This window comes from Lycorma delicatula, chromosome 10 (assembly GCF_047948215.1).
Source record: "Lycorma delicatula isolate Av1 chromosome 10, ASM4794821v1, whole genome shotgun sequence".
NCBI lineage: Eukaryota > Metazoa > Arthropoda > Insecta > Hemiptera > Fulgoridae > Lycorma > Lycorma delicatula.
The window spans coordinates 71,355,920-71,379,934 of record NC_134464.1 but is presented as its reverse complement, the minus strand read 5'-3'; the positions used below and the strand labels follow the sequence as shown (position 1 = coordinate 71,379,934).

General features: G+C 30.0%; 2 protein-coding genes across 2 annotated transcripts in view; one reads left to right on the top strand and one right to left on the bottom strand.

Annotated features, from left to right (window-relative positions):
- Positions 1-18,809, bottom strand: part of eEF1gamma (elongation factor 1-gamma) — a 33,511-nt gene extending 14,702 nt beyond the window's left edge. Inside the window, exons 1-6 of the mRNA XM_075376585.1 lie at positions 18,733-18,809; positions 18,457-18,606; positions 14,453-14,516; positions 12,963-13,105; positions 11,464-11,627; positions 10,559-10,698 (exon numbers count right to left, since the gene is read on the bottom strand). Of these exons, the coding sequence (XP_075232700.1) occupies positions 10,559-10,698; positions 11,464-11,627; positions 12,963-13,105; positions 14,453-14,516; positions 18,457-18,606; positions 18,733-18,744 (673 nt within the window). The 5' untranslated portion in view covers positions 18,745-18,809. The remainder of the gene's footprint in view (positions 1-10,558; positions 10,699-11,463; positions 11,628-12,962; positions 13,106-14,452; positions 14,517-18,456; positions 18,607-18,732) is intronic.
- A 362-nt stretch (positions 18,810-19,171) lies between these two features.
- Positions 19,172-24,015, top strand: part of LOC142331074 (uncharacterized) — a 56,418-nt gene continuing 51,574 nt past the window's right edge. The window contains exon 1 of the mRNA XM_075376731.1: positions 19,172-19,200. The gene's annotated coding sequence lies outside the window, so the exon portion shown is untranslated. The remainder of the gene's footprint in view (positions 19,201-24,015) is intronic.

Genomic DNA, 24,015 nt, shown 5'->3' with positions numbered 1-24,015 from the left:
GAAAAAAATTGGACCGATTATTTTCTTCTGCGATATCGCGCACCACACGCCCAACTTATGCGGGTGTAATTGTTTTTCGTGATAAACGTGGGGAATTTCAGCACTCCAAATTCTACTGTTTTGGCTGTTTACGTAGCCATCCAAATGAAACCGTGCTTCATCTGTGAAAAATAATGAATCCATAACATTAATTGCCTCACGCAGAAATCGACAAAACCATTGACAATATTGTAGCCGTTTTTCTTTGTCGGGCTCAAGAAGTTGATGAACCGTTTGAATGCGATAAGGTCGTAATTGTAATTGTTTGGTCGCCCGATGAACAGTTGATTTAGACAAATTAATTTCAGCAGGCAAACATCTGATCGATTCATTTGGCGAGGCGAGTAATCGGTTTTTGGTTTCAGTTGACTGTATCTGTATTCAACACCGACGCAGATCTTTTGTGTTTCTTGTTATTAACAGAACCAGTCTCTCTAAATTTTGCAACTAACCTTAATACTGATGTTTTGTTAGGAGCTGGTTTATCTGGGTACTTATGGCGAAACAAATCTTGCACTGCAACCACTGATTTCGTACTGAAGTATGACTTAACAATGAAAACACGTTCATCTAGCGAAAACACCATCTTGTCTCTAGCAATACACTGAATGTTATTATTGCATTGTTGTTACTATCGGTAGTGTTCTACTGCGTTGCCGCGATGTTCAGATGTTGGACGAGTCCATTTCATTAACGAGTAAGGGAGTAAGCTTGACTTTTGAAATTTCATGGATGAGTGATTGATGGGTTGCATTTTATATGGGACACTCTGTATATGTAATATATATATATATATATATATATATATATATATATATATATATGCAGTCAAAAATTAAAAATATTTAAAACCTAAAATTCTTCAAAAATTAAAAATTCATTAAATTATTATACATGTTCTGTGGCCAGCCACTAATACAACACTGCATTATTATGAATTTTACTTGACACTGACAAAAGTGCTGCTATCTGTAGCAGCCTTGATAAGAGAATCATTACCAAACTGTCTGCAGATTGATCAAACTGAATTCTCGTTTGTGTTTGTATAAATTATATTTTTTTTAAATGTCCAATTTTTATTACTATTTTCTTTTGTGATCTAAATTATTTTCAAATTCGTTTTTAAGTCGGTAACAGAATTTTTATTCATTATTAGATGGTCAGCAACATTAGAGAATCCTACATTGTTTTTATAATATCTAAAATGTTCTGCAAATCTTGCTCTAAATGATTATTAGTTTTCCCAATATAAATTTTATCAGTCATTGCATATGATTTTGTAGATGCCATATAAACTATTAATATCATAATTATCATCATGATTTTTTAAATATCTTTGTTATATAATTGTTTAGCTTATATGCTGGTTTATATTTTTCATCACAATAAACTTTAATTACATTTTCAATAATAGTATTAGTGTAATAGTATTTTATATAGATATTGTCAATGTTGTGTGTTTTATTTAAAGGTTTCAATGTTGTAACATTACTAGATTTTAATTTTTGTTTTCTGTAAATATTATCAATTAGAGGTGTTATCCATTTTTACTGCTATATTTTTTATATTTATTTCTATATCTAATTTTTACCCATTTTCTTGAGTGTAATGTATCACTCTACTTAACATGTTTGTAAATATATAACTTTGTGTGAACAAAGATGAATCGATTCTCTGTTAATAGTTATTTTACCTGCTATAGGTCTTCTATATACTGATATTAATTTTATTCATTTAATTGATTTCAATATTGATATCTAAAAAACTTATTATTTTTTTTAATGTTTTTTAATCTGTTCAAAATTTACATTTGAAACAGAAAAATGCAGAATAGTAAAAGTTTTTTAGATGTCAAAATTGAAATCAATAAAAAGAATTAAATTATAACATCAGTGTATAGAAAACCTACAGTGGAGAAACTAAGAGACCATTGAGAGCAACATTTGCAGAACATTTTTAATATTATAAAAAACAATAAAGTAGGATTCTCTAATGTTGTCGACAATCTAATAATGAACAAACATTCAATTACTAGCTAAAAAACTAATTTAAAAATAACTGAGATCACAAAAGAAAATAAGAAAAAATTAGAAGTTTTAGAAAAATATCATATATACAAACACAAACGAAAATTCAGCTTGATCAATCTGCAGACACAGTTTGATAATGATTCTCTTATTAAAGCTGCTACATATAGCAGCACGTTTGTCAATGTCAGGCAAGATTCATATTATATTAATGCAGTGCTATATTAGTGGCTGGCCACAAAACATGTATAATAAGTTAAAGAATTTTAGGTTTTAAATGTTTTTAATTGTTTGACTGCATATATATATATATATATATATATATATGTAACAATATTTTAATGTGATTTTGAAGTTTTTAAAAATGAAAATAAAAATTTAATTTTAACAACTGATGATGTGGAATTTCTTGAAAGTGCTATTGGTGTATAAATGAGAAAAGAAAAAATAATAAGGTTAAGGTAAGAAATCTCATTTGATTCTGTAGTATGGTGAATTGTGCTGAATTTTGTTTTTTTCTTTTAATCAATTAGTACAGAGGAAGATGTGAACAATAAAAGAATTGATTTTACTAATATATATTTTTAAAATCATTCTTTTAGTACTCCTCTGTACCAATACAAATTAATTTATATATTTAATAGATCAACCCAAGTACAGAATAATTTAAATAGGATGACTTACCTAATTCCATTACATAAGCAGAAGTGCTTTCACGAACTAAATTTGCATCATCAGCTGCTTTATATATATATATTTCAAAAAACATCATAAACTTTCAATGCATAATATCATATCACTTATTCATTTGTGTTTTATGTTAAATTTTTTTTAAAACTAATTAAAAGGTCTAATGGGTTATACAACCACCACTATAAATATATAAAATAAAATATAAATGGACTAATTTAAGAATAAATTTACCTTGCTCATGTTATAATTATAAATATAATCTAACCAAACTTAACCTATGTTCACCTCGCTCGCTTACCTTAACTAGCGAGCATCTTATGGGCTATACAACCACTTGCAATTTATTTAATTAATACCGAAATTATAAATATAATCTAATCAAACTTAACCAATGCTCGCTAGTCAAGGTTGGCGAGCAAAGTGAGCATAGGCTAAGTTTGGCTAGATTATATTTATAATCATAACATGAGCAAGGTTAATTTATCTTAAATTAGTCCATTTATATTTTATTTCATATATTTATAGTGGTGGTTGTATAACCCATGAAACCCTAATTAAATTAAACATTTTTAATCAAAATCAAAACAAGATGTAAAATATAATTGTTTAACACGTCCGCTGCTTATCACGCGGCTCCCGCGTGAGTGTGGTTGTCCCCTGCACCCGGGCCACACGGCTCCCGCGTGAGAGGGACTATTCCATTCCTTGGTCTCCCCTCCCTTGCTGGCTGCAGGTATAACATCCCAACCTTACGACGCACTTAGTTAGTGTCCTACCTTTGCACTGTGAAAGTCGTAGCGAGTTTGTGTTAATTTTTTTGCATTTTTTTTGTGATCAAAGTTGGCTTTGTGTTTTCTGCTCCAGCTCTTCTTTCTTCAACAACATAAAGGTAATTTCTTCTCATAACACTTACCTAATTGTAGTTTTTATCATAATAAATACACTATGTGGCAAAAAAAAATAGCATCCTTTCACACGTCAAGATTTTTAATTTTAGCACAAGATGAACTACATTTTTTTTTTCTTTTCAAAATAGTTTGTTTCTTTTTCTCAAGTGATTACAAATGAGATATTTATTCCGAACAATACAAATACAGAGAATGGGTGAAAAACAATTTATTTTTATTTAAAAATAAATTGCAATAAACTGAACCTATCGCAAATAAAATTCCATTTTTAGGAAACATTCTTGACGATAAGGTTCAGACTTTTTTCTGTAATATGAAAGTTCTTTTTTCAATGTTTTACTGTTCAAAATCATTTTTTGTTTCGTTATCACTTCAGAAGAAGAAACAAACTAGAGTAGAATAGAATATTTATTTACACACAAAAATATAAATAAATTCAAAACTGTGCATTAGAGAACATTTTTATAACAGCATAAATTTTTCATTTTTATATTAGCTCAAATAGAATTTATATAAAAATATTGACAGGTGCAAAGAATACTATTTAATAATATATTTATCAAGCACATTACAAAAATAGTTTTACATTATGTATATACACTAATTTACCCATAATTTATAAATACTGTAAAAATGAAAAGGAAGATGAAAAAAACTATTTGGGACCCAAAAAATACTTAGATCGTCTAGTCTTAACTTTCAAAAATCTTGAAATTTCAGGCTGGCATTTTTTTACGTATTTGCAACACAGTATAGTTATAATAATAAATTGCACAGCCAGATTTTTGCTTATTCTTTTTTACTTTTACTTTCCTTTCAGACATGGCTGATAATGAACCATCAACTTCTAGGGGTCCTGAACAAAAAAAACGCCGATCGGCTGAACCGAAAAGGGTGTACACAGAAGAAGAAATTCAGAAAATTATCGAGGATTTGGAGGATTCTGATGATGATTTGGAATTAATCGACGATCTGGAGGAATCAGATTTTTCTGATCCGGAAGAAGAGCTAGTTGCTCCAGAACAACCACAATCACCTGCATCAATCTGCGAGGAAATTCCTGACGTTGTCGAGGAAGGTGAAGCTTCTGACTCCGATATTGCGGTTCAACAGCCTATTTCTTTACCTGGCCCTAGCAACACAACGGACAAGTGGCTTCCTAATCCCCCAGATGTGACGAAAATAAATTTTACAGGTAGACCAGGTATGAGGGGAAAGCCCAACGATCAATCCCCGTTCGGTTATTTCAACCTGTTTTTCAATGAGGATTTTTGTTCTTATCTGGCTAAAGAGATAAACAATTACGCGATAATTGTTTTATTCGATAGTGATGCGGCTCGAGCAAGAATTTCCAATTGGAAAAACGTTACAACTGACGAAATAAGAACATTCGTCTGTGAACTAATGCTCATGGGATTGATTCGGGTGAATAGGATGAACGATTGTTGGAAGAGGCATTATCTATTCAATCTACCGTTTTCCCAATTTATGGGCTGGGACAGATTTTTAGTAATTTTGCGCTGCCTCCATTTTCAAAGTGAAAGGACTGGGAGCGATCCCATCTTCAAAATTAGACCCTTGATGGATTATTTCAATAACAAAATGAAAGAACTATGCATTCCATCAAGGGAGCTCTCAATTGACGAGAGCATGGTTTGTGGAGGGGGAAGCTCCTTTGGCGACAGTATGTTCAGGGGAAACGCCATAAATTTGGTTTCAAACTGTATGTTTTATCGCAACCAAACGGGCTGGTCCATAAAATCCATATTTATGGAGGCACCTGGGATCTAGATGTAAGTGGAGTGGGACATGCCGCGAAAGTTGTAAGGAAGTTGACGGAGGATTTAGTAGAAGAGGAAGGACACGCTCTCTATATGGACAATTTCTATAATTCCGTGCCCCTTACCGAAGAGCTTCTTGCTAATAAAATGCACACTACGGGAACATTACAGTCAAAAAGAAGAGGTAATCCCAAAGAAGTTCTTTCAAAAAAAATCGCCAAGGGAGAATCTTTTTGTATGTATACGAAAGAAGGAGTGTGCTGCTGCAAATGGAAAGATAAAAGGGAAGTTCTTTCCATTTCAAGCGAATTTGGTGGGAATTTGGTAACAACAACAAACAAACGTGGTCAAGAAAAGAATAAGCCGAAGTTAATTGTTGAATACAATAAGAATATGAAAGGTGTGGATCGGCAAGACCAAATGTTGTCGTATTACCCACTAACTCATAAAACGTTGAGGTGGTATAAAAAACTCTGTATACATATTTTTCATTTAATGTTGAATAACGCATACTTCTTATACAACATGTACAGCGAAGAAAAAAAATATGACTTACATGATTTTCACCTCGAGGTTGTTACAAAATTGCTCCCGAATCCAACAAATAAGCCGCCGGCGGCATTACCACAAGACCATATACACCTCCCACAAAACCTCCCTAAAAATGCGAAGAATGAGACGATGAGATAACGTTGCAAGGAGTGCAGTGCAACGTTGAAAATAAGAAAAGAGACAGTTTTCGGTTGCCCGTCATGCCCTGGTTTTCCTGGTCTTTGTTTGGACCCATGTTTTAGGTTATACCATAAGTATAAGTAGTTTACGATTTTATTTTTATGTATGTACAAATGTAATTATCTTTTAGAGCATTATAAATGAATTTTAGTTGTAAGATGTTTGAAATTAATTTTATAAATACAAATTATAAAAAAAATATACGCAAATTATAATAAAATATTTTAACTTTCAACTTATTTTTTTAATTCACCAAGAACCACTAATTTATCAAAAGAAAGATTCGAATTGAATTCTGGAAATAATTACGTATAACCAGTTGTTTTTACACTCACGCGGGAGTCGTGTGACTAGCATACCATTAGCAAACATACATTGATTTCAAGGGCCGGGCTGGTCACGCGGCTCCCGCGTGAGTTATATAATCTCGATAATACGCATTACTATACCGAAAATCATTTTAAAAATGTCAGGTAGTATTTAGTCCATAACAGTAGAGTAGCTTTACTAAAAAAAAAAATCAGCACGGGAGTTCACACTAGTGATTGAGAGAAGCAGCGGACGTGTTAAAAATTAAAATGTAAATTTTTTTACAAATGTTAGCAATATGACGTCAATATAAACAGATAAATTAAAATATAAATTTTTTTAAAAATTTTAACTTTTAAATTAAAATGAAAAACTTAAGTAAAATTATACTTTCGCTGTTTCACTGAATTTACTTTACTAACCAGATTGGAAGATCAATTACTCAACATTATCATACAAACGGATACTGACTCTATATGCCGCAGCTTTTATAATACTGTCATCTTCATACTCTGTCTGAAGGTTGATCACATTTAACTTATTTATATATATATAAATAAAAAAATACCTTTCTAAAATGTCAAAACCCTTAATATTCCTATCCATATTGCATTTTTTAATTTCTAATATTTTCAAGTTTGTCAGAATATCTGATACTGTGTGCTTATTTTTAATCAAATTATCTGATACTTTCAAAAAACCCATTTACCTTTTTTATAACTTCTAAAAGTATTCCATGAATCTGGTTTTAAAAAATCTAGAGATCTAAAGAAAAAAAAAATTTAACATAAAATATAAATGAATAAGTGATATTATTTATTACATGTTTATGATGTTTTTTGAAATATATATATATATATATATAATGCAGCTGATGATGTGAATTAAATTCCCAACAGCACTTCTGCTTATGTAATGTAATGAAATGAAATAACGCAAGTCATCCTATTTTAATTATTTTGTACTTGGATTGGCCCATTAAATATAAATTACTATATATACATATTTATATTACTTGTTTTTTTATGTTTTATACATTTTGGAGAATTTATGTTAATACAGTTAAAAAGTTAGTTGCCTGAGTATAAGAAAATATAACAACATATGGAACATTAATCAAATTTCTCCTAAATACTCTAAGCACAACTGAACTTTCTAACATTCATAAAGTTCATACATATATTTATCATGGTGCGATACAAGTTTTTCCATGCCTTTATAAAAAATTCCTGTCCCACATTTGTAATTTGAACTTTGACAGAGTGATAGTGCCACTACACAAAGGACTTTTATGTAATCCCACATGTGGAAATTACATGGTGGCTGGTCAGGACCTTAAAAAGGATTTCCCACACCTATCACTCATATTTTTCAGGTATTGAGTTGTTACACTATCATACAGAAGCACTAAGCCCCTTTTGTGGATGTTCCAGGTCATCTATTTATAATTGGTTTTTTCAGCCTCTTTAAGGTTACATAATATATTCCACAAAAATTGTCATTTGACATGAATTCAGCATTCACATCTTTTTGTAAAAGAAATGAGAGTATTTCATTTAAGTTTCTTTTTAAATCCAAATTGAAGAACCTTATTCTCATATCCATCTCAATGTTTTTCCAAGTCATTAGCAATCCAAAAATTAAAAACTTCTTCGAAAGCATTTCCCTTTGAGTTCTATTAATGAGGCACCCATTTAGTATAATTTTTTACAATTAAAATCCTCAAAACTGATAAGTGCTATTAATTTCTAATATTTTCAAGTTTGTCTGAATATCTGATATTATGTACTTATTTTTTATCAAATTATCTGATATATTCAAAAAACCCATTTACCTTTTTTATAACTTCTAAAAGTATTCCATGAATCTGGGTTTAAAAGATCTAGTGATCTAAAGAAAAAAAAAGAGGGAAATCCTGGATTTAACTAGTTCTGTCCACCATGACTTGTCTATTAGGAACCAACAAATCATACATGCATTTAATGTCATCTAAAGCTGACAGCCTTTTAATATCTTTAGCTAATGTGAAAATGCTAGGTTACAGCAAACTTCAAGCAACTGGCAATCAATTTCATTGGGTTGGGTTTCACTAGGCTCCTAACTGACAGAAAATAAGTCACTGCACTTTAAATTTTAATGCTACATATTTAAAACTAATGATATATTAACCATTCCTACCAAGTAGAAAGCACTAACATTTAGAATACCCAGCGTTTCTGTTTACTTTACCAAAATTTCACTAAGGGGAAAAAATCTGACTTAATCAACTTTTTTATTTCCCTTGTATTAATAATAGGTTGAAACTAGCCATTATACTCCTACTCTGCTGTTCATTAAATATGCCTTCACCCATCTGAATGCACTGTATCTTAACTTTACATATTAAATTTTGAGGAATTACTACTCTGATTTATTCCAAGTGTTACATAATAATCTGGCTGAAAAATATGTTAACAGGAAAATAATCCCTTAGAGAGTACTTGGTTAGGTTACGTTTCTACCCAAAACTATTTGGTTATAGCAAATACACAACAACTGATAGGATACTGCCAGTTTAAGTTTAAATTCACCTTAAGTTAAGGGGTTGGACATTTATTGGAGGACTGAAACATGTTCAACCCTTTCATGTAAAAATAACTTCAAAAAACACACAAGGGTCTAGAAGGCTCTCTCCCAGGATATAGATACTGATATTATTCTTAATGCTGCATAACAATCAATTCAATAAATCAAGTCTTCCTAAACAAATGCTTATCAACATACAAGGTCTATTCAGAAAATAACTGAACATTTTTAATTACGTGTCAACAGATAGTTAGTGATGTGTGGTTGGTAAAATTGTATTCCGCATAATCTCCTCTGTAACCACATGTTCTTGGATTGTTGATATCTTGTTTAGTTTTCATGTTATTGCTATTTGAGTGTTTAAGTGTTAGTATCGATTTTTCAATGTGATTTTCAGGAGCAACAATGTAAAATTTTGCATGAAACTGAGGAAAACGTTCACAGAAATAGAAGCTTACAGAGATGATGGTCTGGGTCATATGCAATGTTATGGATGGTTTTCACGATTTAAAAGTGGCCGTCAGTTAACTGAAGATGGCCCTCAACCAGGCAGGTCCTTGAATTTCAACTGACGACACCCACGTTCAGAAAATCAACTATCTGGTGCATGCAAAAAGCTGATTGACTGTCAGAGAACTTGCAGAAGTTATCATCTTAACTGGCTTATGCTATGACATTTTGACTAAAAAATTGAACATGCACAGAGTTGCAGCAAAGTTTGTTCCTTGTTTGTCGATGACCGATCACCAGAAAGAACATTGGGTGGACATTTGTCAGTAACTTCTTGAACCAGTCAATGATTATGAAACATTCATTATCACAATGGGAGATGAAAGCTGTGTTTACAGCTAAGACATCGAGACGAAAGTTCAATCATCACAATAGATTGGCAAAGGATCTCCATGACCCAAAAAATGAAGTCTGTCTCAATCCAATGTCAAAGCGATGCTCTCTGTTTTTTCTAATTTTAATGGAACTGTACATTTTGAATTCTTGCCTCAAGGTGAAACAGTAAAGTGCGAACTATCAAGGCGTTTTACAACAGTTACATAAAAAAATAAAAAATCGCCAAAAGAAACCAAAGCTGTTGTGACAACTCATGGTTCCTTCAGCACAACAATACGCCCATACACTCAGCTTTGTACCAAAAATCAGATGACAGTTCTTCTTCAGCCTCCCTACTTACCAGACCTGGCTCCTTGTGATTTTTTTCTTATTTCCAAAATTAAAATCAGTGAAGAAAGGACACCATTTTGAGACTATTAATGACATTAAAACAAATTTTCACAGACCTTAAAGACCATTTAAAATGAAACTATCCAGGCCTGCTTCGCAAAGAGGAAACTGCTGTGAAAAGTGTATGAATAGGGGAGAGAAGCTCTTTGAAGGTAAGAAGGACCAGTAATTTATAAAATGAAAAATAAAGTTATTTTCTGAGCAGACCTCATAATCTAATTTTAACTAAAAGAAAAAGTAGTTAAATAATAACTTACATATCACTTACCCTTCTTAGGGGCTTTATTCTGTTGAACTGGTTGTGGTTCGGCCATTTTATCTGCTAGTTTAAATTCACCAATAACAGCTTTAAATTGTGATTGATTTATCATGGTTTTAAACCATCTGTTCACATTTTGAAATGGCTGTCTGGAAATAAAACCAAAAACTTTAGTTTACAAAATATTAAAAAAATAATTGAGACAAATTTTTATTTAATTTTATACAAATTCAAATCATTTAAATTTTATTCAAATCATTAATTTTATACAATTTGAAGACATAATACCTGGGAGGGCTATTCAAAAAATGACTTATTAGCAGTTTCAAATAAACTGCCTGCCATAAGAAGACACTGCATGAACAGCAATCTATAATTTCATTACTTACCCACCTAACACACAGTATGGTTAAGCAGTAGTCTGTAAAACATGAACCTGTCATTGTGCGGTTATCAACTTTGAAGTGTATAGCTTGAAAAGGGGCTCTTAAGTCCATGAACCCATTGCCTCCTTTTTTTTATATGTAAAGATATAGCACTGTTGAGATTCAATGCCAACTATGTTGCATTTATGGTAATGTTATAAAATGCAGTGCTGTGACACAAGCACCAGAAAATTGGAAAGGCATCACACATTTACATAATCAAACATGATAATGTTCAGCCCAATCTACAGATCATTTGAAGGTTTTTGGTATTTCAAGGGGATAGAATTTTACTATCTTCAAACACCCTGAGTTATGGCAGTGAAAAACTGTAATTTCTTCTTCAGGCTGACATCAGTCTAAATGTGATTGATAACTACAGAGAACAATAATATATATGTAACTTATGAATATATTTTATCTATTTATTTTTTAATAAAGACAATTTTGGAATAACTTTCATGCAACAATTAGAAAGAATATACCAACCTGAAGGCTGGATCGAGCACATATTGATATAGATGTAAAAGAGTGCAAGCAACACCAATATCAGCAAGTGTAATTCTTTCACCAACAAGGTATGTATAATTTAATAAATGTTTATTTAAAACTTCCAGCGCTACTTTAATATCATCCTTTGCTTGTTTTGCAGCCTGTAAAAACCAAATCATTTATCAGTTATACATTAAAAATTTAACAGCTGATTAACTATCTTAATAAAACAATAATGCTAAAAATTAACAAATAACTTTGACTCAAGAATAAAGTCTAGTAATTATTCTATATGAGTATTATCAAGGTTTAAATTTATCATTAACATAAAAATAATCCAGATTGCAATAAATGCTAAAACCTGAAGCATTTTGTCTAGAAACTGGATGTGTGCAATATCCATTTTTATCAGTAATAAAACCACAAATTATGCTGATAAAGAAAGTATGTAGAGCTTCCAATGTATAATTTAAATATTAAGACTATCCTTGTTTCCTAAATTATCCACTTGACCATATTATCATAATAAAGATAGGGTGCAGGCCAGTTTGTACATAAACTACCAAAATTACTAATAGCAATAAAAGGTGGTCATAATTAGGATTAACTAATTATGAAAAATATGGTTACCTTAACCCACTAAGCGTAAAGGATGATTACTTCCTGTTAATTATTTCAATATAGAAGATTTACATGACAATATGTCATCATTTATTATATCTGAGATTATATAGGCTACCCACTTTATCACGTCTTTTAACTGATGTACATAAAATAAAATGCAGATTCAATTATATCATAGAAATCTGGTAATCACTCCACTTCATAATTAAAATTCACAAGATTTTCCACTCACAAAATAAAAATAGGATATATGTATATATATATTTTTCATATCTAGTTAAATAACTGCCACTTTTTACGTAAAATTATAAATTCAATAAGTAGTCCAGTGTGTTGCCATTAATAATTACACATACAAAAACCACCATACACATCAAATCAATAACAAGTACAATGAAACCTTACAAATTTATATAAAAAGTACTTTTCAGATCCACTATTCTTCAGTTATATAAATGTTATCTCAAGTAACGTGATATCTTGGACAATTCTACTATAGTTACATCAATTAGTTTTCATTATTTAATATAGGAAATGAAAAGAGCATACAATCTTTAAATCTAAGTTTAAATTACTATATACTACTACAAATTATTCATTAAAATTTGTCAGAAGACTGGCGAATGTTATAACACTGACTGATGTTACACCAGATAAAATCTTCAATAATGAATTAATTTAGCCTAATTGTACATAATATATCCTGTGAAGACAGATATACTACGTCAAGATTAGGCATCAGTAAAATTATTTATAATTTTAATTCACTTCAGGTACTAAAATTCACAATTTTAAAGGTAAATCTAAATTTAGCGCTAGAGATATCTAAACAAAACTACATCAAGTCCAACAGTCAGATCTAAGTTATGTACCTGTTTATCAAATTTCATAATGCCAAGACAAGGGAAGACCCATGTGCATGATGAAGGAAGTATTTCACTGTCAGCAAAGCTAAGCCATTGTATTATTTGTGCTTTTTCTACATCATTTTTCCCTCTAAGTTGTGCATTAGCAACTGCAATAAATAAATATTATTAATTTTATATATGTATAGCTATGTCCAGTGAAAAACATATATTAACTACATTAAATTAAATCAGTACAATTAAATGTATTTGTATACATTAAATTTTTTAAAAATCAACAGAATTAACTATTATTATGATGTGAGAGCGAACTATTTGCAAAGGCAAAATAACATTTATACTCATCACTGACAGGAATTTCTAATTAATATTTATTACGAAGTAAAATTAATGGTAACTAATTTAATATCATATATTAAGTTAACACTATTTTCCTGAAACACCTCATTTTACTATACTCCACAACAGCTACAATGTTGAAAGCAAACCCATGAATGATTAGTTTTATAAAAATAAGAAGTCAATAACTGATGACAATCTTAACCTTTCACTCCCAGGCATTAACTGCCTTTATTAGAACGATTTAATTGCTTAAATCTTTATCACCTTAATCCATTATAAAATCAGATCTTTTCCATTAAGTGACAACATTTGCATTTTGTTAGGAATAATGTAAACATACCTAAGTATGGGATGGAATGATATCATAACTGCATGGTGCATCATTACCATCGCCACTGCACCACAATTAATTTATTTATAATATTCCACTTATCAGAAATCATTACCTGTTTATTTCTGTATACTGTATGATTATTAATAAATAAATTTAAAAATATCCATTTATTAAAGAATCAATAACATTGTAATCAGTCTAATACTGAATCACTATTGCTCTGACAATAAACTGCCACTGCAGTCTCTGCTGGCACTAAGCAGCAATGTCATTCCAGCTGATACCTAATCAGTCTAATACTGAATCACTATTGCTCTGACAATAAACTGCCACTGCAGTCTCTGCTGGCACTAAGCAGCAATGTCATTCCAGCTGATACCCAGGCACATTTACACTACTCCTAAAAACCAATGCTGCCATTTAACAGAATCGTTCTCCCCTTTTGTTTCTTTTTTTTAATGTAAAGCTGTGATCCATTCATAATCATATAAAACAATATACTAGTAGTGCAGACTATGATCCTAATTCTATTCATCTCATAAGACAAAGTCATAGAGCATGTATAATACTCATCTGACGGGTTAAGTTTTATTATTGATGAAAAATTTTTTTTAAATATGAGCTCACCAATTTTATTTTGAAATAAAAGGATTAAGAAATAGAGGGATAGCAAAAACTTTCAAGATGTAAGTAACCAAACAAAATAATATAATGGAAATAATTAACATTTAACATTATATTAATCCACCATACAAAATATGAAGTTAGACTATATTATTTTATATAAGATTTGAGATTTAAATAAAATTTTTGTTCTCACCATAATAGGCAATTGCATTGCTTTCTGTAATGTATTGTCCATCATTAGATTCAAATGCAGGAACCTAAAAAGAAACAAAATTAAGATAAACTGCATTGCACAACCAAGGAAATAGTGCATTCAAATTGTGGATATCATATAGTATTAAGATTGTTTAACATTAATAAGGGCATTAAAATTTAAAAATATTTTGAACACGTTTTCAGTAAATGCACGCTCACTAAATAAACCTCATGAGGTTGAATCACTTTATTGTTAAGACTAACTTATCCATATCTCTATTTACATCAACTTCAACTTACATGTAGGTAAATAAGTGAACTTAGGACTACAGTCATAGTATCAAGATATAATCATTTAACTTTTAAAATTATTAAAAAATTAGAAAAGAAAAAATTTTGAACTTAGGACTACAGTCATAGTATCAAGATATAACCATTTAACTTTTAAAATTATTAAAAAATTAGAAAAGAAAAAATTTCTTTCTGATAGAAAAGAAAAAATAAAGAGTTTCTATAAGATTACTGTTCCCTTTCAGCTTATGGTCGCAGAAGATGTGTAACATTTTTAGGTAACAATATTCTGAAAATTTGATAGGAGTTATGTGGTCATTTCTTATAAATTGAAGTTAAAAGTTCTAACATTGTTGGCATTCTAGTGACTACAGCAGTTAATGTTGGGGAAAAAATAACCAAACTTTGTCTCATGAAACCATGCAGCAAACCAAAACATAACAGTATGATGACCATATATAATTTAATCTAGCAATCCATCTGAGAAAAAAAACACTTCTCTTTACTTGCAACATAAAAAATGGTAAAAATTACTTTTAATATAAAAATTAGAAAATTGTGATAAAATGACAAATTTACCTTACAAATAAAAATGTTAAGAAAATACCTTGCTGTTATATTAAAATTTCATAAATTTTCAACAGAAAATATAGAGAAAAAAACCAGAAAAAATAGGTTTACTGTAGTAGGCGATCTACCACTGTAGTTTAAGTTTTTAGACGATGCTACTGAAATACTATATTGAAATAAGAAAATAAATAAAATTATAAATATAATCAAACCAGATTTAACCTTGATGAAGATTAGTGAGATAGGTTAAAGTATGGTTCGATTATATTTATTATTATTTCAATACAGCATTTCAGTGGCACCATCCAAGAACCAACTAAAGGTAGATCGCCTGCTTCACAATACAAAAAAAAAAATATTTGTTACCTTAATGTATTTCTTCAATACCTGATAAGCTGCTGCCTGTTGAATTATTGTCTTTTATCAAAACATTTTCAATATTTTGACACTAATTATCTGAATTAATTTATGTTGAATACAATTTATCCAAGCATTGCGTACTCTATTAACACCTATAAATAAATTTCTTACATCACTAAAATGTTATGTTACTCCCAATGTAGCCTTTGACTTGCGGCCATATCAATCCTACTGGGTCAAAATTGCAATAGTATGGAGAAAGACACAATTTTTTGATTCTGCTATTTCATCTACTAGATAATGAATATATTTAAGTTTAACTGATTTTACTATTTTTATGTTTTACTTTTAACATGTCTTCAGTGTATGCGACTTTGATTTTAACCATTTGGCAATTTCTGATTTTTAGTTCTAAGTGTTTGGAATTTTTTCATTTTCAGACAATGATATGGCACATTATCCATTATTATGACACATCCTCCAACAATTTTTTAAACCACTGCATGAAATTGTCATCATTCATTTCATCAGATACTCTTGGGGGTCATCTGGATTCAAATACAAATATCCACCATTCAAAAACCCATTTTCACTATATATGTGCAGTACTATCATTTACTTTTTCCAGCCAGGGATTTTACTCCAGTTAAACCTTTCATAGAAGCATATCTTTTACATTCTTTATCCACCCATACACGCCCATATTATCCCAAGGTTCATCTGGAAAATAAATTGACTTACCATCTCAAAATTACTTAATTTCTCTTAAATATTCACATACCTAAAGTAATATCTTAGCATTCAATCAATAAAGAATTTTTTTTTTGAAATGAAAATTTACTAATTTTAATACATGAATATACTTCTAGAAAAGTTCAGAATCTGTATTCGTGGAATTTAATATTTTGTTCAAGTGTGTTACTAAAATAGCAGAAACTTTTTTCTGATGGAAGTTTAAGTAAAATCATCCAAATTTTCAATTGTTTTCACATGCTTTCACAGCCTTTTAAGTTCTAAAATGTCTAACATCAATTTTGGGTTTCTTTATTATATTAAAAATTATCCATTTGCTAATTCCTGTTACATTACTTGCTTTCTGAGCAATTATGTCCCTGACTACAGTTTCTGGGTTATCTTGTTTTTAAAGAGTATAAATAAGTTGCTAATTTTTTTTCAGAACTACTTAATGGCTTTCATGACTACATTTCACAACAGAATCACTCATTGTTAAAACCAGATTTGAATAGACACCGGGTAAAATAAAATTAATGAAAATAACACTGAATAAAACTGAACTATAAAACTTATCGTACCATAAAGAGTAACACGATAACATATACTGAAATACTTTCTTTCACTGAACTGAATGGTGTGAAGCATTACAAATGTTATAATAATTAAACACATCAATAACAAAAACTCGGAAAAGTTTTTAATTGCTTACAATCAGTATGCCACAGTGCCAGACAAATGATAGCTTATAGTATATTATTATACGCATAGAGCAATAATTGCACTTGCACATGGGAGTGACAGAATGACTCAGCTTGAACTACTGAGATATTACTTATATATGCTAAATTCATATTTATATCTGCTGCACAGTTTCGTGAGACAAGGTTTAGCAACCTTGTTTTAATCAACAATTTTTTAATGGCATAAGACATCATATTATTATGACATTTATGTTACTATTAACAAATGAAAAAAATTAACCACTTTCTTTACATTATGTGTACATAGAAATGTAGACCCATTAAAAAATTCTCTTGCTCACTATAGTGTCAATGGATTTTTTTTTTAAGTTTCTGTGCCATGTACTATTTAAACAATATGAAAGAAATAATTGTAAAAAAAAGGAATACCATGTTATTTTTCTCTTTTAATAAACATTGAATTTTAATTGAGCTCTTTACAAATAATTTTAATTGATTTTGTATATATATATATATCATCTTTACACAAATGGGTTAATATTATTTAAATTTGAGTTTAAAACCGTCTAGAAGCAAAAATATTTTAAAGGAAAATTTAAAACTTTCTCATCAATTTTTATCCTTATAATAGTATTCATAATAATCTAGTAAATAACCTACATGACTTAACTTAGCCTTTCATTGCCTGGGCAATTTGCTTTAGGCACCATTGAAACTGACCTTAACAAGCCACACCAAAAGATAATTAGTGCGTTTAAATTGAACAGTTTTAAAAGTTAAAATAAAGAAATTTAAAAAAAAAATACATGCCACATTATCATTACCAATTTGGCAGATGGTAATCTTTTGGCATTAGGACAAACAAAAGTTACCTTGTAGAATTGTATCAAATCAACACTTCCAGGTTCAAATTTACAACTGGCAAAATCTGTTGACTACATCAGGTTTACACAAAAACAAAACGGCTTAAATTGTGTAAAATTATAGTTTAGTAATATCATGAGTTTACAACCACTGAACTTTATGAATTGTCAATATTAACGACCAAAAAACACAACTTGTGGTTCACCATATGCATCTAATGGATAAACGGTTACACAATGGTAACAATTTTCCGGTTAAAATAAATGGTTGTCTATAACTATAAGTGATTCAATAAGGGCAACCAAACATTAAAGATCCTCAGAAAAAGATTTGCGGCAAATTATTCCAACTTATTAATTCCGTAACACTGAATACATGAAATAGCGAGGCATGGCTATAACCTATACTCGAAGCACACATTCAAATAAAACGTCGCATAATAATAAAAATATAACAGAAAAATCAAAACTAAAATATTTACCTTTCCAAGAGGGAACTTTTTTAAGAAACCTTCAGATTTATTCGTTTCTCCAAAGACAAACCCAGGTGCTACAGTCACGTTTCCACCTGCATACTGAGCAGCGATCAATGCCTTAAAAGCACGAAAATTTTCAGGATAAGTATACAATGTCTGAAAAAAAGACAAAAGAAAATCTTCTCAAAAACAGTAATAGAGTCTTTGTTGTAACAGCAGAATACAGAAATAAAGAAGATAACAAAGTTATAATGAAAAATGAATTCAGGTCAGCAAACTTACACCAGAGGCCATGATGAAGATTAACCGGAAGAACGATTGCCGTCAGCTCGAATCCGGACGACAAGAGTGTTTAGCTTCATAAAAACGTGTAATAAATATTTATGTAAGTGTTATTAATAACATTTCTATAAAGCTTTTAAATTAAATAAAGTTGAATTTAATATTTTCAAGTATTTACTTGTAATTACTTTACTCTTAATGTAAAGTAGATACTGTAATTAAAACAAATGTAAGGGACTAAAGAATGTAAATAACAAAAAATAAACCATTAGTTATAATAATTTAGACAAAATTAAAGCTGATCAAATTGTAGAATATATATATATACTTCTCCTTCGGATAATCTTGAAAAAGAACAGAAATGTGGGTTGTCTTAGTGAAATGCCTAGTTTGGCAACATTGAGCATCTCTGTGTTACCATTTTGGAAAATACGTTTTTACGGAGAACTACGTACGTTTACGAATTTGGTAAGATGTTTATTTAAGAGTATGAAATTTCTATTAATTATTCGTTATTATAAAAATTAACAAAAATAGGAAGTTAGATTTTATTATCAGATAAATTAAGTACGCTGTTTTAGGAGTAACATTAATAAAATACCTAAGACGTTTAAGTTAGGTTTTTCTATTAGTAAATATTTGTTACTCAAATGCTGATATCTATAAATATGCATCTTTGGGATGTACCAGTCTTAGAATGTTATAGTATAAGTATTGAACAGATTGTGACAAGTTTTATGTTTAGAAATAAACAGAATTCTTTAAAATATTATTATTTCATTCTTTTCAAACAAGCTGATGGATAAGTGGCTAGTCTAAGTATATTGTACATAATATTTGACAAAAGGCTAACTTAGTTAAAAGAATTAAATTTCTTACAGTATTATCCTAATATACTGTATATTTGTAATCTTTGTTGTATTTTGCAATACAACAAACTCATTGATTACTTATAATTATACTTATTGATATCATTCATCTAAAACTAACAAAAGAAAATTAAATTTGTGAGCTTTGTTTCAGTTTACCTTTTTTTTGTAGGTAATAAAGTAATATTACTTTTATGTCAAATTTAATAATATTCAGTGCGTTAATTTTAATAATAAGAGTAAATTTATTTTCTAAATAAAGTTTGTAGGTTCATGTTTGTAGATAGGCTGTAATATTTGTAGACTACAATCTTATTTCATGCTAACAGTTTTAAACAACTATTTAACTCAAATACACTGCTTTGTTCCTAAATTATTAACTATTTCATTTAATAGCGTTATGTTTCATAATTGCTGTGACTGATAATTTCACTAAAATATTTGACTTTTTTTAACCTTAAAATCTATGAGATCCATAGGTTCTTTAATGTGGGAAGATGAGCAATTGATTTTTAACTGTCCTTGTATTAGTACTATTCATTGCTTTATTTGACTAAATTTTAAGTTGTGCAGTTAGTTTAATAGATTTCATACCTTGTATTTTTTATCTGAATAATGTAGGAGTGATTGTTATGCAATTTATTACCTAATTATATTTCTTCCAAGTATGTGAATAAAAAATTAGATCTGATGTGACGTTACTTAAAATGTACTGTAGTTATAATATTTTGACAATATTTATTCCTTATTAGTATGTATGTATGTAGTTTTGTATGTAATTTACTACAAAACTATTACAGTGTGATTTTCAGTTATAGCTTATACAAACTAATTAATTCTAAATATAAAATACAGTTTTTTAATTAATCATTCTCCTTGTATGAAAAAATAATATAAATGTCTTGTAATCATTTGGTAAATTATTTTAAAAAATTGTCTTTTCTATAAGCAATTATAGAATAAATATTATTATTTAGTATATTAATATTTTAATTTAGTATAACATATAAATAATGACCATGAACATTTTTCATACAGCATGTAAAATCACAAAACTAAACATCCTTGCTTGAAAAATATTAAATTTATTGACACACTAAATCTTTGAAAAACATATTAAATGAACAAACTATGTACATAAAATATGAAGTTTGATCATGTGGCCTTCACTTAATTTATTAAGAAACTGAGTTCTATTTCATTTAATAAACTTTCACTCTGTGATAAGCACCTTTAACATCATACTATCTACAGAATTACTAAGAAAGGAACTACATCCCAGTTCTGAAAACATATGAAGCATACTTTCATATAGTAAGTAAATTTTAAATGTTTATGCTACTTTTTGTCATGTGTTGTAAAATTAAACAAGTTTTAATTTCACACTTTTATAAAATAATCTATTTCAATCTCCTGCAATATGAGATTTGTTTTTGTTGGTCAGATTTCCTATATATAATTTTAAATTTATAAATTTTAGTTATGCAGTTACATCAGTTTATGATATTTTATGATATTAAAAATAGGCTAGTTCATGACAAAAGTTTTAATTTCATGATCAGAGTTTTACCATATCAAAATGCATTCATTGTTGTAGAAATGATATGTTAAGTAAATTCTACGCTATCACCTTCATTAAGTTTCCTTATAACTACTTTTATTAAAATGATTAATCTACTATTAAAGATCAAAGCTTGTGCCTATTCCTAGGTGTGGTATGGACATTTTTTTTCTTTTATATTGCATAGGATCACTTTAGTCGTCCATGATTAAAGTCTCTTCGAAGGGACTCTTCTGACTTCTTGTGGTTTTCTCACTACTTTTACATACATTCTGATCTCTGTCCCCTTTCTGTTGTTGAAAATGTTCATGTAGTGAGTTTTTTCTTGTGAGTATGAGACAAGTGTTTTTGTCCTTGATTTTTTCGTTTAATTATATCTTGTCTGTGATATCTTCTGGTTTAAGGCCAATTTCCTTCAAAGTGCATGTATCCAGATTTCTATAAAGGTGTGATCTTCTCCTGCCATTTTGTAATTCTTCATTTCACTCAGTTCTTGGTAGACTTCTTTTATTGTGGGAGTGTTGACGCTTTCCGATGGTGTTGTTGTTTGGGTGCTGGTGTTAAAGTTTAAGAATTCTGTTGGTTCTTCACAATTTAGGAGTTTGTTGAAATATTTAGCTAGGATTTCCACGTTGTCTTTATTGTTATGGGCCAGAATGTTTTTCATCCTTCATTAGTAGGGTTGGGGATTCTTATTATTAAAATTGGTTTTTGAAGGTTTTGTGGTGGTCTCTTGATTGGGTTTTGTTGAATTCTTCCTCTATTGATTTCAGTGTGTTTTTATGGTATTGTCTTTTTATTTACCTTAGGTTTCATGTGGTTTATTTTATTTGTTTTACTAGATTTTGGAAGGATGTTTCTAATTTTTGGGATTGGAGTAATAATTATTCATTGCCTTTACTGATCAACCATTAATGCTTTTTATAGAGTTTTCTTGGGGCCAATTCTCCTGCTATTTGTTTAAGGTTGTTGACTAGGTCTTTAAGTTTAGTGATTGTTATTTTTTCAGTGGTATTTTGGTAATTTCCATTCTTGATTAATTGGTTAGGCTCTATTTTTCTTTTAGTTTTTAGTGTTTGGTTTTGTTGGTTCCTTTGCGGAATGAATTTAATTTTGATTTTGGCTACATAGTGATCTGAGCCCGAGCCTACTTCTCTGAGGACTTTTACTTGTACATCTTTTTGTAGTGGTGTTTGTCCATAAAGACAAGATCTAGTTGCAATTTTTCTTTAGTTAGTCAGGATGCTTCCAGGTTTTGAGTTTTGATATTTCCTCTTGAAATATGTGGATTTTGATATTAGGTTGTGGTTTTGGCAGAGATTGATGAGTCTCTGTCTGTTTTCATTTGTTCTCTTTTCGGCAGGCTATTTTCCGATTGTGACACAGTATCTCCTTTCTCTGCCTAATTGAGCACTGAAGTCCCAGATTAGTTAACATATCTTCTGGGGATGTTATTTATGGTCTGGTCTAGTAGGTTCCAGAACTTTTCTGTTTCTTTATGGTCTTTTGAGGATTTGTTTTTATTATTAGTGGGGGCATGGGTGTTAATTATGGTGTAGATTTTATTAGATGCTTTTAGAGTGAGTGTTGAGAATCTTCGGGGTTTGTGACAAATTCTTGTATAGAATTTATTATTTTGAGGCTGACCAAAAAGCCTGTTCCATTCTGTAGGATCTTTTCGACACCCATCCCAGGCATACCTTTTAGAGACTATATCCTGAGATTCCATGGTGTCCTGGTTGGTGTTTCTTATTCCCTGATGAGAATTTTATGTTGGTCCATTGGTCAGTTATTATTTTTAGTTTACCAGTCTACATGTGTGATTTTGCATTGTGTGTGGAAATATTGGTGATTTGCTTTTGTTTGATTTTGGATTTTGTATTATACTTGTTTGTGTGTGCGATGTTAGGGCATTCCAATGCATCTGATCGTATGTTATCTTCTACGTGGCAGTCCACCATTTCCAAATGCTGCCTTCTCTGAACTCTGGTGTTGCTTTGTTCAGCTGGTGGATTATTCCTTAAAAGACCTTTCATGGTTGACTGTCAAGGGGGGGCCACCTGTGGTGGGACTAAATCCTGAGTTACAACTCTAGATTGATCTGGTGAGATGATAGTATGATATGTTTTGATGATAGATGAAGTTGTGAAATTTGTTTAAATTCAGCTTACCAGACAAATTTCTCCTACTTGTTTTGGGTATATCCAGGTACACCTTGTGGATCAATCTGACTTTTGTTAAAGTTGTTATAACTATCTAAAAGCACTTGAATTTTCTGCATCAGTAATGCAACTAATATTTTTATGGTGAAAAATTTATTGCAACCAATATGGATTAACTGAAGGCATAAAGCTATGTAAGACAGTGGAAACCTGTTACTGCCCTTGAAATACAAGCTTTTGTTATGGTTATTATAAATATGGGTGTAAATAAAAAGCCCACAATTTTCAGTTACTGATGGACTAGCAGCAGCCGATGCATACCCTGGTTTGGGAATATATTTTCCAGGAATTGGTTTCAAGCTGTGTTACAGTTCTTTCACATAATTGATACAGCTAACGTACCTCCTCCAGGACAAGTAAACTATAATCCATGTGCATAGTTCCAGCCTCTTATAGACCATATGAATCATATATTCAAACATTATTTTACTACAGACAAGAATCTTTCTATTGATGAGAGTATGGTTGGGACTAAAATACACAGTCAATTGCTCCAATGTATGCTGAAGAAACTACAGATTTGATATAAAATGATATGTGATGCTGTATCACACTATTACTTAAATCTTTTTGTATGTAAATGTGCCAAGGGCTCTGAAAAACAAGAAATTCAAGAAAAAGATTGACATTT